The 19804-nt window shown below is 31.7% G+C and overlaps 1 protein-coding gene across 4 annotated transcripts in view; it reads right to left on the bottom strand.

Annotated features, from left to right (window-relative positions):
* Window positions 1-5385: 5385 nt before the first annotated feature.
* tweek (transmembrane protein KIAA1109 homolog tweek) overlaps window positions 5386-19804 on the bottom strand; it is a 421377-nt gene continuing 406958 nt past the window's right edge. For all 4 annotated transcript variants that reach the window (XM_085807390.1, XM_085807392.1, XM_085807389.1 and 1 more), the window contains 3 exons: window positions 14823-14948; window positions 9701-9833; window positions 5386-9533 (listed from right to left, as the gene is read on the bottom strand). In XM_085807390.1, the coding sequence (XP_085663516.1) occupies window positions 9320-9533; window positions 9701-9833; window positions 14823-14948 (473 nt within the window). In that variant the 3' untranslated portion in view covers window positions 5386-9319. The remainder of the gene's footprint in view (window positions 9534-9700; window positions 9834-14822; window positions 14949-19804) is intronic.

The following is a 19804-nucleotide window of genomic DNA, read 5'->3' as shown; positions in this document are numbered from 1 at the left end:
ACTTATCGTCGCCGCTGCCATAGGTTGTTTTGGTTTGCATTCTAATTAGTGCTGTTTGTAACATGAACAGTCGCCTCATTCTTTTTTTTTTTTTTTTTTTTTTTTTTTTTTTTTTAATTTCTGAAATGCTCTTTCGCACCCCCAGGTTAAGTCAAACATAATTAAGTTTCTTTGAGTATACGAGTTCGCGGATACATACACAAAATAAATGTCTTTTCACAAACAGATCTTAGTCACGAAATCTTCTCAAGCATAGAGAAAATATCCGGTTCGTTTTGCTAAAAATGATGGCGAACCAGCTAATATGGACTTGTGGTTCCTCTTCTCCTGACCATTTAAGGCCCGACAATTATTATCGTAAGGTATTATAACAGGTAGATGACCTGGAGTCTGCTGAACTGAAGACTTGCTAAGGACCTAATTCTATAGCAAGTTAACATCACTATGAGTAAGATTTGATCATGATTTCCGCCTAGACAGACCCATTGCCATTCAGCTCTGTGCTTGACATCCTATTGAACCACGTAAAATATTGCTTTGAGATATCTAGACAGACACAATGTTTCAATATCTACTATGATTCTTTCGAAATTCAAAGCGTTTACGCACATGGAAAATATCAGAATTTCACTGCTCTCAAATCAAACAAAGTTTAAAGAAATTGGTGATAACCTTCAGTTTTGTAAAGGGGCTTTCTTAATTTGGATTATAATCTTTACTGCGAATCACATTTCATGAGCATATCATTTACATATATAGAGAAAAAGCAGTTTTGCTGTTCAACTTTCGGATGACAGTAACGCTACCGCATTAGTAAGATCATTTTGTATTGTAGGTATACTTCTAAACTCAAAACCCGTTCTTGAATAATTAAATTAAGTAACTAAACCTTAAAACTCCTCTACGTACATGACTCTATTTGTTGAGGTTTTAGAGCCTCTATGATCTTTAATCCATATTTTTACTTTCCAAGAAACGGATTTACATCAATTAATCCCTTTAAAATAACTCTGATGTTTTCTTGAATGACCTATAAAAGCACATTTATGTTCCCCAAGAAATGTATTTACATCAAATTCAAATAATCTCTTGTAATAATCCTATTTTCTTTTATGACTTATAAATGCACATTCTTGTTTCTCAGTACACGAAACTGTATAATTTAATACTTTGAAAATAATCTTCTCCCACTTTTTAACCTTTCCTGAGTGCCGTTCGTCTAATTTCTGTATATTTAAAGAACGATAAATTCTTTCTATGTAAGTTTGAAAAGCAGCGACCACTTTTACGAATCGAAGAAGTTTTAGACGTTTGCCACAAGTAGTCAAATTACTAAATCCAAGATTTATTTTCCAATGTGTCTTTGTCTTTTCCAATGTCTCTTTCTGCAGGAAAATAGGAAACTCAACTCACTCAATCCAGTTATTCAATTTGAAATTCAACATGCTGTTCAATGAAACTGCAGCATTAACGAGGTGTAACAAGACAAATTTTTATGGGAGTAATAATACATGATATAAAGGACAAACAGATTGAAACGAAAAATCTATAGATAAAAAGCAACCTGCTAAATTCAATGCATGGTACGCCCACCTTTAACGATCATAACGGGTTGCACATAGCATGATATCAGAGCTAGATTAACCATGAAGCAAAATAAGCACAGGCTTAGGACATCAAGGAAAGAGGGCACCACAAATTTCTTTATGCCAGTTTTACCGTGGAATATATGGTGCAAGGTAAACCAGGACAAAGAGGGGAAGAATGATCAGAGTTAGGTTAATTGATTAAGCAAAGCAACTTAAAGGCTTTCTACTTATGGAGAGAGATGCCTTCGTGGAGGACCTTTTTAAGAGAAACTGACCCGTATTCATGTGACACATGGAGAAAAACCACGAAAAACAACCATGCATCGAGTCCGTTTGCTAGCATTCAATCTCAGGTCAAACTTTCAGCATTCAGCAACCTTAATGCTCCGCCACTTCTGGACAGGAGAAGGCAAGGGGAAAAAACAGGCACTGTAGTATAAATATATGTGGAGGCACCCTATATCTTTCAAGTACAAAAGGCTTCTGGATGATTTAATCTGGCTTTGCGAGATATCGACCGATAAAAATGGATGGCTGTTTGTGGAATATTCCATGCAAATTCAAAACGCAAACTTAACGAGTTACTGAATATTGACATATGGACTACCCACATTTCAATCTGTTTCATATTCACTATTCGAGCAGTCATATATCCCAAATATTCTAAATGACAACAAATCGAGTGCACAGGCCAACAAGAGTTGGTACGTGCTGGTGAGAGAAGAGACATCAGGCATTACAGGCAATATTTGCGGTAGCATTTGACCCACTAAAATGTATCTTCAGGAAGTTTCGGTAGGAGTTGTAGGATTTTCTAGAACCTTGCTAATTGCCCACTGACTGTTCACAGTGTTGCGACTCGTATACTATGACAGCATAAATGAAATCTCTAGATCCCTTTCACTCATAGGCCGAACTTTCTTTCGTTCCATTTTCTTCACTTAAGCATAATCATATTTCATTTTGCCAAGTATGGGTAGCTATCTTGCAATATGAGAAACCACTTTTTCTTAATCAAATAATTCTTCCTATTTTAATGTTCATCAATTATTCATATTTTGTTCGTTTTGCACTCACACATGTTTTCATATTCTTGCTAAACAAACCAATCGAATGCACTCTTACACTAGTTAGTATTCCCTTTCTATGGATTTCTTTTATACTCGCTGGGTTTTCTTTCATGCCCGCACTTTATTGAAGTGCAAGCTGCATTTTACTCATTTGCATTTCACACCATAAATAACCATCTACCGAGTCCTTGGTGGATCTGATAACTCTTTTATTATGTTGAGCAATTTAATAGACAACTAAATTTAAATACCTGCTATATGACATTTCCTCTCGATTTCAGTTTTAAACTTAAGAAATGATTAAAGCAGTTCTCTGTTATATGAAATTCGTCTTCATATGGGAAACACAAAAATGCGCATTTTTCTATCTGACGTTTTTACTACCACTCATCTTACAAAAATAAAGAAAGAAACAAACAAATAAATATCCAATTAGTGATACATATTCCTTTATACCATATTCATAATACTAAGATTTAATTTTATCCAACTTCAATGAATCCTTCAAGATTTACATTATCAGTTCTTGTGAATCTAGAACTGTGGGTTACAGGAGAAAGACATGTTCTAAGACCAGACTGGAGGCACTGCACTAGAAACTATACATTATAATTTTCTTCAAATTGAGCGGCTTTATGTCCACACAGATGAATCCTTTTTAGATAGGGTTAAGGGAGTGGACAGTGGTATTTCTTGTGAAATCTTTAGCCTTTACACTGCTGTTAGAAATCACACCACTTTTTTCTATGGCAAAATTGATGTAATCCCCAACAGCATTATGCCGTTTTCAAAAATAGCACCTGGAAAGGTGCTGGGAAGACATAGTTTTGGTCCCTCCTTCCCAGACATAGTGCCTGGGAAGGTGAGACCAAAGCTCTGCTCTCCAGGCATTATGTCAAAACACTTTCAGATCTCCACATTAAAAGTTCTCTAGACAAACCGATCTAGATAAATTTTAGGACATTTTTATGCAGAAGAGCTTTTAAGTAGATTTAGTTCCATTGCTGAATCTAAGTTAATGAAAAAGATTTTAGGTTATGTTATTATTGAATATGGCAAAGTAAGCAAGGGTTATATGTCTTAAGAGAGGTATGCTTTTGTGGAGGACATTTTAAGAAAAGCTGGCTCATATTAATCTTACACATGGGAAAATCACATATTTTAACCACATGTTTAGAATTTACTTTTTAGGAGACAAACTACCTCTTCTGAAAATTTTTCTTACAGACTTAGTAAGCCTGAAGACAGCAAAATCTGTAAAAATCAACCAGGCAGCCAACCCATTTGCCTGAGACTAAACTCTCAATATTCAACAATCGTAACCACTTGGCCACTGGTGTAGCCTTACATGTTAAGCAAGATGCAATAAAATTTCAATATTAATTTGATGCAGATATTAAAATTTTAAATTTGTAATGACAAACTTCATGAAATTAAAGAAAAAGAATGAAAAACTCTCACAGTTCTTAAAGAATTCATGAAGCAGTATCATTAATGAGCAGCAGTTTTAGATCAGTAAATAAAATTAATATGCAAATTAGAAGAAAAAACTGAAAGCAATTGTGAATCTCCCATGCTTTCAAAGCTTAATTTATTACATTAACCTGTGTCCTTCCCCTCTTCTGCAGAAAACTTTTAAAAATTTCATATTACAGATCATGCTACAGAGGAGATTCACAGACTCTACCACTAAATCTATACAGATATACTATACAGTTAATATTCCTAGCTGGCAGCTCATAAAACTAACTATTCACTGTTAAATGAAAACAAAATTACAAAGAAATTCAATTTTGAAAATTCTAGCCTTTGTTTCTGCAGGTTTTTTTTATTTAAGAATTCTGCAAATTAGAAAATATGAAATTACTCAAAAGTCTATTATCATTTGAAAATTAAAATCTTATTGAAGATAAGAAATAAGATTGAAAAACAAAGCATACACAAGGAGAAGATAGCAGTCTATGTTATTACAAAACTTCATTAATTATCATTATGCTTTACTTCAGATGCAGATGACAGGCTATACATGATCTACAGTTAAATATTTTGCTGTTCACATACTGTATACTGTTAGAAATATTTTCTTTATTACAGTTATTGTAAAAGATAACACTTGTTGCAAAATGTATTAAGAAATGCAGATAAACTTTTAAACATTCCATTTCATTATGTTGATAAGCAACACACATTTAAAATATGAAAGATTTCCATCCTCGTCAGTTAATAATAACTTTTGATTTTCATTTGTAGTTTAAAAAACCACTAAATGAAAATAATAATATTTCTCATTTTGGAAGGGGGGAAAGTGTAGCAAGGAGCATAAATAAACAAACTACTGTCTTTTGAGCTTTTTAATAATTCACAGTTATGATTATTTGATGTTAATAATGTGCAAAATATTAAAAATATAAGCATCTGGAGAATATAAAAACAACGGAAATAAACCTTAAAAGTTCAAGAAAATCCATTATACTGGTTTCTTAAGGAATAAATGTAGGGTACAGTAAAGCAAATATATGAACTATTTAAATTTCCAATGCTTATGTAACACTTTATGCCATCTACTAATATAAAAGGAAAGAAATTCCTTGAAACTATACAGAAGAGCTTATAGCCCAAAAAGTATCCAAAGACTTGTTACTGGTCCCCAATTCCGAGCTTGTTGTGTAAGTCAAAGAATAAACACAAGTTTTAAATTATAAGTTTTAAAATTATACAATACAACATTTAAAACATTTAAAATATTTATTTCACATATAAAACAAACTATACAAATAACTTAAAAATGAATTCAAACATTTAATACAAAGTAAAAAAGTGTAACCAGAGCTACAATAATATAAGACCAGAGCTACAATAATACTTAGAACTCTACAGAGAGTGACATTTACATTAAAATAAAGGCATGCATCTGAAATCAGTTTGAAATCAGTCCATGCAGAGATACAAGGTAATATAATTTTTAGCCCAAAGGGTATTAGTCCAGAAGGGGTATTAATTTTGTTTTGGTATTTTGCATTGAAAACTTTAAAGGTTGGTTCCCTTTTCAAATTGTTGCCACCAAATATTATCACCCTGTCTTATATTTAAAGAAATTTAATAATGAAGAATCTGCATTAATGAATGTATGTTTCTTGCACTGTGATAAAACAATGGTACCTAGAGCCATCAAATTTTGAATAACGTAATCTTCCTTCGAATATGGGCATCTGGAAGCCCTAATTTCGAATTTGAAATTTGTTTTACTATCGGTTTCATATTTTGTAACACTTCCAACAAATTTTTTATAAATAAATTCAACAATTTCAAAGCGAGCAGTGGCAAAACTTTATGGGGGGAAAAAAAAAAAAAAACATTTTTATCTCCAGCATGTGAGATCGTGTATCGGAAATTCTAAGGATATAGTCATTTTAAAATTATTTTGTGATATTGCTGTTGAATTGAATTCTAGGGTTTTAGTGCAAAGAACATTTAACAAAGGGACTTTTTAACCTTTTGTGTGTTAATAAAAGTAACACACAAAAGGTTAAAAAGTTCCTTTGGGTGTAATGTAAAATCTGAAAGCTTTCAGTTTTTTATTTGTTATTTTTTTTCCTTATTAAATAATTTAAGCATAATTATTTTCCCAAAGAAAACTTTTAATTGCTGGAAGAATTAAGGCTTCAATAATCTGCTAGCATTACCTAAATTATTTTAAGGAGTTATTAAACCCTTGTTATGGTTATGCTAAATTAGCTCAGATTTCAGAAATGAGTGAAAATTATCACACATTGTCATACAAATCTTTTGTATTTACATAGGGCTATAATTCAGCCAGAGGTTACCAAAGCTGGGCACCAGTACTTCTCAATTTCTGAGTGAAACCGTAATTCAGCCGGTGAGTAAATAAGCCTCAAATAAGAGCAGCTCAGGTTTTTATATAACTGAATTGCAGAATTAACAGAACATTCTGTTTATTACTACAACCTTTTATTAAGTCGTTAATAAAACCAGACACTGAATGTATCTCACTTTTCCAGGGAACAGCAAAATATGCGAGAAAAGTTGAATAGCTGAAGAAAGTTTTACAAAACCTGGTATTTAAACATAATTTGAGCCATAGAGCTGAAATAAAAACAATGAAAAAATGAAAAAAAATCAGTGTGTTTTTTCAGAGGTAAAAATATATAGAGTCAAAAGTCTTTAATCCGGACATATATAATCTGGAATGATCTATAATCCGGACCTCAAAGCTACAAACTTTCTGTGCATGCGATGCACATACCTTTACGCATGTATAGTATGTATCTTTATGCATGTATAGTACCTTTACACATGTATAGCATAGTATGTTTATGCATGTGCGTTTAATGTACAATGGACGGTATAAGCTAAATCTATTTCAGTTAATGTTGCAGATTGCCTTGTTCCTTAATCTTCTATTAAATTAGAAAATTAAAAATATGAAACCGTAATTTATGAAATAAAGAGCAACTATGATCTAAAGGCTATCAAAATTTACAAAAAAAAAGGGCTTAATATTTATTTGTTTACTTTATTAAACATTTCTTTCAACACGCGCATGCGTAAAGCATACATTATGCATAGTTGAAATTAGAAAATTGCAACCAGAAAACTATTTGATGTGTATTCGTGATATTTATAATGACGAGGAATTTATCCGGCTTATTATTTTTTGCAGACTGTTAGAGCAATTTTATAAAAGTAAGCTTGAACTTTCAATTATGTCAAAAAGAATTTCCAATTCTGGAGCTGCCAAAGGATTTACAAAGCGAAAGCACGTTTCGATGTCCATCAAACAAAAAGTGGAATTGCTACAAAAAATGGATAAAGGCATATCCTTTGTTTCTCTAACCATTCCAAAATCTGTTTATCAAGCCAATTTCACACTGCTATGTGGTCAGCTTATAATTTCTTACTAAATGTAGTATTTCATCTTGATGTACTCCATCTTTGATATGATTTAAATCAAATTCCTCGTCATTATAAATATCACGAATACACATCAAATAGTTTTCTGGTTGCAATTTTCTAATTTCGACTATGCATAATGTATGCTTTACGCATGCGCGCGTTGAAAGAAATGTTTAATAAAGTAAACAAATAAATATTAAGCCCTTTTTTTTTTGTAAATTTTGATACCCTTTAGATCATAATTGCTCTTTATTTCATAAATTACGGTTTCATATTTTTAATTTTATAATTTCTAAATGCCATCTTACCACATTTAAACTGATGATCTATAATCCGGAATCGCCGAAGTCCCAACGAGTCCAGATTAAAGACTTTTGACTGTATTTAAAAGTAATGTTCAGCATAAATCTAATACATATCGCAAACTGCTTTTTTTGGAACATGAAAGACTCAAGCTGAATTTTGTTAACTGGTCAGGTATAATCACAACTGTCCCTCCCCTTTTCTTTAATCCACTATACCTAAGTGTTTAATATTTTACTTCATTTCATGACTTACAAAATCACAAAAGAAAAAACAGCAAATAGATTTTTATGCTGCAATAAAAATAATGTAAATATATTTCAGATAATAATTACTATAATAAAAAAACATTTTGATTTTGCAAGACTAGGTGCATTCAGTTGCACATTAGCTCTATTAAAAATACTTGAGAAACAGAGCAATTTCAAAAGCTTTGAAAGCCTTTGGATATTATAAAAGCCAACAAAATGCATCATTTTACACCTTATTTGAAATAAAACATAATTCACAAGAAATATGCTAAGCATACTTTTCCTGTCTTTCTCATAGTGGAGAGGGAAAGAATGAATAAACAAAAAATAAAATATGAAACATATTACAGAGCATTAGAAGATTCCCTTCCTGACATTGTTTAATTCCTGAATTTTAGAATACTAGCACACAGTTATTAAGGTATATGCACTGATAAGAGTCACAGGAATTTATAACATCTTACTCGTCAATGTTTTTAACATTTTGCAAATTGTAATTTTGGACACAAAAAATTAACATCACAGCATTTTATACAGCATATATTCGCATTTATACGAGATTCTTCCGATTTTATGGCTTTTTCAATATCAGCAATATATCTAACTTAAAAAATTGTTTTTATATTTTGAACTACACTATGAAGAGCTAAATTTACAAAATCAAACAGAAAATTATATAAACTCAGATTTACAAATCTCAGTTTACAATCATAAGAGATTATAAAAATTCACTTTATGATCCGTTATTCCCGAATAGGTAAAAATACTTAAAATCATTCTCTACACAATAAATTAATGATTAATTTAATAAAAAATATTTTAAAGGCATTTGATTTAATCTTGTACACATTTGAAACATTTTATTTCTAAACATCCTTCATCAAAATCATCATAAATTATGTTACAATAAGCAGACTTTCACGATTAACACAGTGTATTAAATTTAAAGAAATATATTAAAATTTAATCCTCCATCACAGTTCATAAATATTTAATACCTTATGTACACAAACTCTAATTCAGACAAATAACAATTGCAGCTTATATTACCAGAGCAAACAAAAAAACTCAACGTTCAAAGACATGAACATAAATTAACTTTAACAAAGAGCAGTATCACATCTCTATACATCACGACAAGAACTAGTATCTTGCTTTGGAAATCTCTTTAAACAATGATAATATGGCACAATTACTTCTTTGAACAAGCAGCGTTATCATCTTTATCATCTTTCACAGCAGCAATCATTTTTTCCATAACTACAGCTAAAATTTTATCCAGTGGATCCATGCATCCCCTTTGCATCCATTTAGGAATGGTGACTCTAGCATGAGCAAAACCCAACTTTTGCAGAATATAATCTACGCCATAAGGTTCTATTCCTTTACCAGCCCAAGACAATAACCTAATAAAAATATTTTCTTTTAATATCAAAGGGGTACAAGAAAAATATTTAGCCATAATAGCTAGCACCTAGATTTTCAAGAGATTATAAAAAGCCAACTACAGTACAGAAATGTTCCATTACAGAAATGAAGTCAAATAATATGCAATTATGATGAAAGAAACTACCTGACTGTTGGTTCTAAATGCCAAGTATGACACTGATAGTTCCTCCAGTCTTTCTGCAAGGCCTCAGTAGGATCAGCCATTTTAAGTTTGCGGTCACTATCTGGTGAATGTGATTTTCCAAATGTACTTACAGCTGCAAATATTTAAAAGATAAGTGCTTTACAGAAATTAAAATAACAACAATATTACAAAATAACAGAATTAAAAATCAGAGTCTGTTAATAGCTGCCATATCTGACTTAATATGAATAAGACACCCAACCTTTATGGACCTTTCATGGAACTGAAATAACATTAATATTGCTCACTAGCATTAATAAAATAATCTTTTGTACATCAGAATTTTATACCAAACTTCTTCAGCTTAATTAGCCATCCCTCATTAAATGAAAGCAGATAACAATGCTACAGGAAGTTCAACGGTTTTTCACATGTAGCTAATGCATAGATATAAAAAATTTTTGCTTTCATTCAGAATACTTGGGGAACACTGCAGACTGTTTGCTCTTTATGAATTTGTATAGACTATCAACTTGGAAAAGTTTGTTCAGAAGAGCAGAAAATAGAAAACAAACTACATCATTTACAGGAACTAAGCCACAAATTTTCTAATAGCCAGATAATATGCTATGGCCATATATGAGAAGAATATCTTAAAAATGTACTAAAAAGTATGCAGAATGCTCTAAACATGGGTTGTTGAAATTATTTCTACTCCAATGAAGTAATTTTTTATTGTCTGTCGCTGACTAGGTCACGTGACGGGCGGCAGAAAAAGAATGTAATAACTCTTTTAGTTTAGCTTGAGAGTGACGCTTGAAATGAGTTTTTTTGGCTGCATGGTGGTAATCAGCAATTACAATATTGTTCTTGAAGTATTCAATCTTGGCCTTATGATGGGTAATTTTATACTACGTGTAAATTTCGTGTTTGAATAATGTACATATAGTAAATAGTTTCTTCATTAAATCCTACTGTATATCAATTGGAACTTGTCATTCTTGAGTTCTTCACGTGAAAATGGATATGTTGACTCTTGATAGGTGATTAAGTTGATGCTCTCCCAACTTATTATAAAAGTTAATCGTGAAACGTGATCATAATGTATAAGTTTTTACATGGATAACTTCTGAATGCATTTGGTGTAGTTATTTAATTTTCAACTTGATAAAAAATGTGAGCTACTTGTGTGTTAATAATGCATAATAACTTTAGAAACAGAACTTGGCAATATATAAATGCACAATTAAATTAGAAGTAGATATAACTTGTTTCAAATATTAAATTTAAAACTAGAGTTCTTAAAATCAAATATTAAATTTAAAACTATAGATTTCTTCACTTAATGCACATCAGATTCTTCTTCCCAAACCCTCATTTATTCAGAAAGCATGTTTCAGATATAAAAAAAATCACACTTTTTTTTTTTTGTTTAAAAAAAACAGCAATAATGACTATTGGAAACTAATTTAATACTGTAATCCATAAAATGTTAAAACGATTTCCAATTTAATTTGTTAAAAAATAGATATCTGGGGAAAATATCCTCATATTTATTTTTCCAAATATATTTTCAAGTGTTATGCATACCACTTGGGATGCTCAAGACAATTGTAGGATGCCTTCACAGAAGTAAAATTCTGAAACAACCTCTAATTTCTTCATTACATTTTTCTGGGTTTCTGAAATGTTGCCTTTCATAGAGAGATTTGACTTTAGTACAATGGAACAGTCCACAAGAGCCAAATATCACAAATCAGGGAGATAATTAAGAACATTTAATGCTTGCTCTCACAATAACTGATGATAATTACATTATGAGAACATATATTACATAAAAAATTATCTTTTTGATCCCAAATTTTTTGTACAGTTCTTAAATATAATGTAATTGGCATGATTGATTTTGGGATCATATAAGCAATTGTACTCTTTCATCATATTTAAAAATGTGATTTACTGAAAACTATAATTAATTTTTAAAATGCAATTCAAAACATAAAACTCAGCTGTTAAGCATTATTCCCTTTTATTCTTTATTTTAAAACATGAGTATATTTTAAGAAATTAAAAAGATAACATCTTTAAAACATTGTTTTTATAATGCTTGCCACTGAAAGAAAAAGTCATATAATAAAATACAAAGAAAACATTTAATTTTCATTATCACTTTCAAGTGGATACACAGTATCTAACTCTCCACCACAACCATATGATTCTTGTTACTATACACACAATTTTCTACTAAAATTTTACTGCATTAAAATAATTATCACATTATGTACAAAATAATTCCCATCTTCTTAGTTAAATACATCTGCATATATATACATAGAATTCTTAGTAGCACAGTATATCAGAAATTTCACTAATTCAAATTTTAGATTACTAAAAAATGCTTTCTTTTTCAGGTTCAGTTTATTGAAGTTTGATTGCTTGTGTTGCAAAGATACCAATGGCAGCAATGACTGCTACTTACATGGTCTTATGTAGGTATGGTAAATATAGCAGTTGAAATACAACAATACAATATCAAAGACCACCTGCAACATCAAATGATAGTGTCTAGCAAGATAGTTGTTCCATGACCCATGACCTAAATGTTTCAGTTGGTGACAAACTGCATACGTTTGTATACCATGTCTGCAACAGCTCAGATACTGTATCTCACATGTAGTCACATGCCTGAAATACTCTGATATTTAGGTTCCACCACATGCTTCAACTCTTCGCTAATGCATCACAGGCTGTTCAAAGTCCTAGAAGTGTGCATAAGTCACAGTCAGTGGGATTCAATGGATTATATACCACATGATGCATATCAGAATCTACTTTTCAGTGTGGAACTGCAAGACAAAAATTCACCTTAACCCTTTCAGGACGGGTGTCCCATATACGCATTCCCTAAGAACGTCTCTTACAGCCGGGCGTCCCATCCATGCATCGCTAGAGGTTGCATTCAGAGGACGGGTGATGCGTATATGCATTTTAAGCTGGAACGTTTTTCCAAAGGCCACCAGATGGCATCCTATGTCCATTACTTTTGAAATGAACACAGTTTTAAGTTCCTGACCTTGAGTTTGATATATTCTGCTTTGGTATTTTACTCATCAGCTCTTGCGAGGGTGGGGGGGAGGGAAAGTGTAAACGGAGGTGAGCTCTTTAAATTGCTGCGTGCTAACGAAAACATTTGCGTGTCTGATTTATATCCAATTCCTTTTTTATTATATTTTTTCCTTTACTATGTATGGGCTTCTAGGGTTAGTATGTGGAGTATTGTTACGTTTTTGCATTGCCCTTCAGATATATTTCCGGTTCTCTTTTTATTTCGGAAAGCTTCACCTCCAGTTTATTATGGCGAGAAGGCGCTACTTATCAGAGGGAGAATACCCTCGTATGGTCAATGAACCATTTATTAATGCAGATGAGAGTGATGATTCATTTTCTAAAGAGTTAGACAGTGATACTTTTTCTAAGAGTTAGAAAGTGATACTTCTCCGTGCTTCGAGATTTACCACAGTCTTTATTTTACATTTTGTTATTTCTTTCTGTTAATAGTCTTTATTGCGTTGTTTCATTAATTTAAAACTTTATTGATGGATTTTATCAATTAAAACTTTGGAATAATTTGAATAGCGCTTCCAAAAATTATTTTACAGGATAAGCAATTTTTTAAGTATATTTTCATGTAAAATAAAGAAAAAAAATCTTATTAAGTGCTAATTTTAACATATATAAGAGCTCAAGTAATAATCTAAAAAGATACAAAAAATTATGATGCTAGAAGCGAAACTAATTTTTTCTGATTTTTTTTTTTTTTATAAAATTAGGCTTAGCGATGCAAAACTTCCGTCCTGTATGGTGACTGCTTTCGATTCCCTTCCGTCCCGCACGAGCGTCTTAAACAAAGGTGCGCCGTCGCGAAAAGGTTAAAAGGACAATGGACACCAACTTCTTATCCAACAGCATCCAACTTAACATTTTTGATGCCAACAACTCAGTCAATAACATTTTTGGCACAAATATAATCACATGTGCTTGCACATCAGTCAGCCATGATCAAAGAAATGGTTAGCTAGAAATGATGATGCAAGGTTGCACGTAACATCTCACTATAATAGAGATACTAGCTATGTAAGAGACCTCAGCTGTCAAGATAAGGTTTTGATGGAGCTATATTATCACTTATAGACTAAAATAGCAGATATCTTCCTTATTGTTCATTTGCAAGGTAAGCCAATGCAATCCCTCATATTGGTGACCTCACCTTTCCTAAACTCACCAAAACGTTAATCTGTTTAAAGCTCACATAACTATAATAAGATTTCATACCACACAAAGTGTTTGCTAAGGAAGTATAATCACTCACAGCCGTGAGCACCATATATTTTTCTCACTTGTTCATATACTTGATGGGGTCATTGGAATCCCTCATGTTTGTGATCTCATATCATCTCAACTAACCAAAACTTTAAAATATTCTAAGCTCTTATCACTGATTTCATCTACAATAAGTAAAAATAGCTCAACAGAAAATTATAATTTGCCATATGGAAATCATTTTCAATCAAAGGTGAAAAACCTATTCACTGTCCTTTCACTAGGTAAAGCAGGATTCCTTCAGCAAAGTTTATGTGTGAATCCCATAACTATATCTAAATAAATCTTCGGATATCACATCATACATGCTACACTGTTAAATAGTTACTCTAGAACATGAAAACTACTTTAGTACTCTGCTATGGCCAACACATCTCACAAATTCAATAGAAGTGGATGTGTCCTTCTTTGTGTATCTTTTCAAAAGAAGGATAGGTATGCATTAAGAATGAAAATAGAACAACAAATGAATAAGAAATGTAAAAGAGAAACTTGACAGTAGCAAAGAAGTTAAAAATAACAATCCTGAATAAAATATATCAAATGAATGTGATTCTGAATATTATATCAAAATGAAATCAGGAACATAAAATTACATAACTTAAAATGCTCTGCACATTCCCCTTCCCCATGACTTTTTTAAAAGATATTAAACATGGCAAAGAATTTAACAAACTAAAATATGAAATATAAAAAAAATAAATGAAGAAAAATAGTGTAATTATTATCAAAATATACATACTTTCTTTTTCTTTTATGTATGATGTGATAAGATCATGCAAAAAGAAAAATGCTTCAGCATCTACTGCCACGAAAATATGGTCATCAAATTCTGTAACAAAGCTGCAATCAACAGTAGGTTTGGGACCTGAAAGAAATGTTTTAACAAAAGTTTTTAATAATATGAAATACAGCTAAAAATAAATGAGTGGTAATTTTATGCAAAATAAGCTGATTATTCAAAATGATAATTTAGTTTATGAACATGAACACATAATGAGCAGTAACCAAAAAAATGTTAAATTAACTTTCAAAAATTATTTTAACACCTATCTTCATAAAACATTTTATTTGTATTTTTAGCAGATGCATAAAAATTCAAATTTCAAAATTTTCATAAAAAATCAATTAAAAATCAAATTTTTAAAAACCATATTTCAAAAACAAAATTAAGAATTTTTTAAGCATGCACCTACCAATAAACCGATTTTAAAATAAACCTCCTAAATACTTAGCAGCATAATTTAAAGAATTTTTTATAATCTGAATGTTCTGAAAATAAGTGCATATACTTCAGTATCCTCATTTGCCATTAATTTGCAATTACATAATTTTTAAAACCCATTAGAAGTTATTGCAAGTATCTTTCAATATTCCTAATAATTTACTACTTGAAAATTAAATATGTTTACATGAGGAAAATTCAAAATTTAAGTTATATTAGATTATACATACTATGTTAAGAAACTTCACACTATTTTTCAACATAACCACTCAGTCGGTGTAAACACTTGTCTCTCTCTATATACAACTAAACATTTGCTTTCCTGATTACAGAATGATCCTCCTTGGTCATTAAGCCACTGCAGAACCATTTCTTGCGTTTATTCAATTAGAAAATCATTGCCCACGGAGATATTTGGCCAAGTACATGAAATAGCAGGGTGCAACACCTGGATTGTTAATTCCATACTACCAAGGAGATACTACTCTACTACAAAATACCAAATTTTCCTTTCAAAACTCTAAAGGAAAACTTGTGTTCACCTGATGTGAAATAGAACTACAATAAATGAAAATAATACCTCTGATTAGTTTTCTACACTTCTTATTTGTCGTTGGCTCTACACAAAGTCTTCAGTGAGAAACAGCACTATTGTGCGCACTCATTTCTAAAAACATCATGTACACAACTTCTTCGCAGTTGAAAAGTATTAGCCATGATTATTTCAGCTAATCATGCTACGACCTTTGATTTTTCCAAATAAGTGGCTGAAGAGTGCACTTATCCTAAAGACATTTCCTTTGCCTGTTTGTTTGGTGAAATAACACATTTCTGTCTCAGCATGCAATGTAATAAATACACCTTAAGAAATCACTGCTTATATATGCATGTACATGTGTATGTGGGTGTACATATAGTAAAAAGTCTGAAATACAGATGTCCAACAACAGGAATGATCTATTATTCAGATCTTCCAAAAGAATTTTCTCCTCCTATCAATACACAAGAAAAGGAGGTAATGTTTTCAGCCCCCAAATTTGATACCAACTTTTCAGTAAATAATCATGCATTAGGATTCCCATAACACCTTTTTGCTATTTTTACACTTATGTCTGTCTGTAAGGGATAATTTTCATCCCCAATAACTCCTATATCAAATTTACAAAAATTTCTATTTTCTATATTTAAGCTTTCTAAATTCCCATTCAGCTCTTGTTTATAAAGCAGTTAAATGTATCAGCCCTTTCTTTTTCAATTTTTGTGTTGAATCACTTTTCAAATAAAATGATGCTACCATCAATATTATCACTATGTATTATTTTTTAAAGAAATAACATAGGAAATTTAAACAATATAGTGAACATAAAAAATGTATGTCAACTATTAATATTTTATTCGGAATTCTACAGATATGATTATAATGATTTTGTAATTTTGTTGTTAAATTGTATGTGGTATAAGTGCATAGAAAGTGATGTTTAATAAATGAAGTTAAAATGATTGTAGAGATATTATGTACTTTTGGAAACAGGAGATATGAAAAATGAGCAATGCCTTCGCCGGGAATCGAACCACGGACCTCTGAAATACGTGCCCAGCGTGCAGACCACTACACCACGAAGGAATGCTAAGAAGGTGGGAAACACCTTATATACCCTTCTTTTTAAAGGGTGAGTGGGATTTTTAGGGGAACTAATCGACAAAGCCTGGGTGCGGAGAATCCTCATCCAACACCCTTTTAGTTTGGGCGCCACTGTAGAGACATTAGGATTTTTTTGGAGGTCGGAGAGATGAAAAATTAGCAACCGCCTTCGCCGGGAATCGAACCACGGACCTCTGGAATACTGGTCCGAAACACCTTAAATGATAAATAAAAAAAGATGGTCATCTTATTATGAAAACAAAACACTGATATCATAAACTAAGAAAAGACTGAAAAAATGTATGGCAACACCTAGCACTCTAATTGGAATTCTAAAGAAATGCTGGTTTTAAAAATTTTATGATTGATAAGTCATTGCTTTGTGAAACCAAAAGACTACATGAGCAGATGATAAAAGATATTTTCAAATCATATATTGATTATACGATATTTTCAAATCAAAGCATGAGAACAGATTTGTACATGAGCACATATAATTATCATTTTCCATTGAATTGGAGAAAAGAATAATAAAAAATGAATAGAGTTTATAATTAATATTGAGCCAGAAAGTTTACATAAGAATTAGAATTTATTTACAGGCAACCAACAATGAATGAAAGTTTACTTAAAGTCCAATTACATTTACTTGAAATGGAAAGTAATGTACTGATCATGCCAGATTTTCTTTTTTTAATATCTATTTTCTCCTACATTTTTGGAATGAAGAATATGATACTCAGAGATATTTCTTTTGTCTAAAATCATTATCCATGGCAGTAATGAATGATCCTGCATATTATTTTGCCTGCTGGCTAACAAGCCACATTATCATTTTCAGCTCTTAAGTGATTGTGTGTGGAGGAGGGATTCTCCATTTGTCTATCTTATTATTCCTAGATGCAGTAAGTGAAATCAAAAAAAAAAAAAAAAAAAAAAAAAAAAAAAAAAAAAACGATGTTAGGAGTAGTATGTCACATACTTTTTACACATACATTTCATTTGTTGCCACAAAAAAAAGGGAGAAAGAACTAGATCTCGATTAACCTAAGTTCAGCCACAATTCTGCCTTTCTCATTCAGCTATTTATATTGTTCAGTTTATTATTATTACTCTTATCTTATCAAAATTAAAGTTTTACTACAGGATAACATATCTCTTTTACTCTTTCCTCAAAAACTGTAAATCCCTTAGTCAACCAAAGGATATTAGCAAAAAATATAGCCATTTCACATTCCACTCATATTTAAATTTCATTCAGGTCATATTATTTGTGCAGCATAACTCTGGAAGGAATAGAATAGTGGCTTCTTTATATCTTTGCTAATTTCAAATTATGAAAATTTACTTCAGTTTTAAAGAAAAATGTGAAACTGTGCAAACTAATTACAATGAAGAAATGTTTAATGAAACAAACAAATATCAACATTTTATTTATTTATTTATTTATTGCTGTTGTTGTTTTGATGTAAATTTTGATTCCCTTATCGCTTCATTATTTTTTAAACAACATTTCACATTTTTTATTTTCAAATTTCTACACGTAATCTTATTAAATTTAAACTGATGATCTAAAATTCCAGAGTCGCCCAAATACCTATGAGAACGGATCTTGGACTTTGAACTGTATATATAATCATGTGCAAAATTAAGAAAATTTCCATCTTATGTCAAATTTTATGAAAAATTAATAGTAGATTTTAATGAAATATGGTATGAATAAAACATTCATAACAGAAAAAGAGATGCACCATTCAAAGGTCATTTTATGTAATCATGATTATCAGTAAAGCTCATCGTGATTATCAACAAAGCATGGGTGTCTAAAATCTTCATTGTGATATCAAACAGGAAATGAGTCTAATATGGGGTATGGTCCCCTCTCACAGCCATATAGGTCACACAGTGTGACCGCATACTTGACAGAAGGCAGTTGATCCCACTCCTGCAGCAAGAAAGTTTTGAGATGGTTCTCAGAGGGTGATGGCAAAATGAAATTATAATTCTAAAAGCATCCTAGACAAGCTGTGTAGGGTTAAAATCAGGAGATTTGGCTGGCCAATCCATGCAGTGAATATCCTCACTTTTCAGGTAATTGTTGACCACCTGAGCCCATGAGGATGAGCATTATTATCCTTTAACAGGAACCCAGAACCAACTGCGCCTCTGAAGCTTTGTCAAGCACATGCAGGGGGTGTGTGGCCATTTAACTTAATGCTTGCCCAAACCATTATACCTCCACTACCGTAATGACCTTTTCCCTGATGAGGGAGGGATAATGTTAAGATTGTGTTCCAGGCTCTCTCCAGAATAGGTATGCTGAGAATCAAGTATCCAGGTTTAATCTTGACTCATTCATAAAAAGGACGAAGTTTACTGAAGTCTAGTCCATGCTAAACATGCTCTATTGTGTGCTGTAGTGAGCAGGACACAAACAGTGGGTCTTCTTGCATACAATCCTATCTCATGAAGACTTCGAGCAACTGTAGACAATGAAACTCAGGTTCTAGCGGCAGCATACATCTCACATAAGAGCCATAAAGCTATAACAGTTGTGTGTCACCACACTGAAATGTACCAAATAATGATCCTCATTCATCGTTGTGAATCTTGGTTGACCTTACTCACATCGTTTTGATATGAATCCAGTGTCCTGAAACTGTTTCCACAAACTGTAGACAACACTGGGCTCTGCAATCAGTTGCACTTGTCACTGGTCCGCCTCCAATCAACATGCAATATTTCATTTCATTTCATCATCCAATATATTCGTGATTACTCATTTTACCTGATACTTTATCAAATTTACCCAGCTCTCTGAGAAGTGTTGCAAATGTCATCAAGGACTACGAGCACA

Source organism: Stegodyphus dumicola, chromosome X1, assembly GCF_044657685.1.
Source record: "Stegodyphus dumicola isolate Sdum_Otavi_A_Nest chromosome X1, ASM4465768v1".
In the NCBI taxonomy this organism is placed as follows: Eukaryota; Metazoa; Arthropoda; class Arachnida; order Araneae; family Eresidae; genus Stegodyphus; species Stegodyphus dumicola.
The sequence above is the reverse complement of the archived record's forward strand: the minus strand, read 5'-3'. Positions and strand labels throughout refer to the sequence as shown.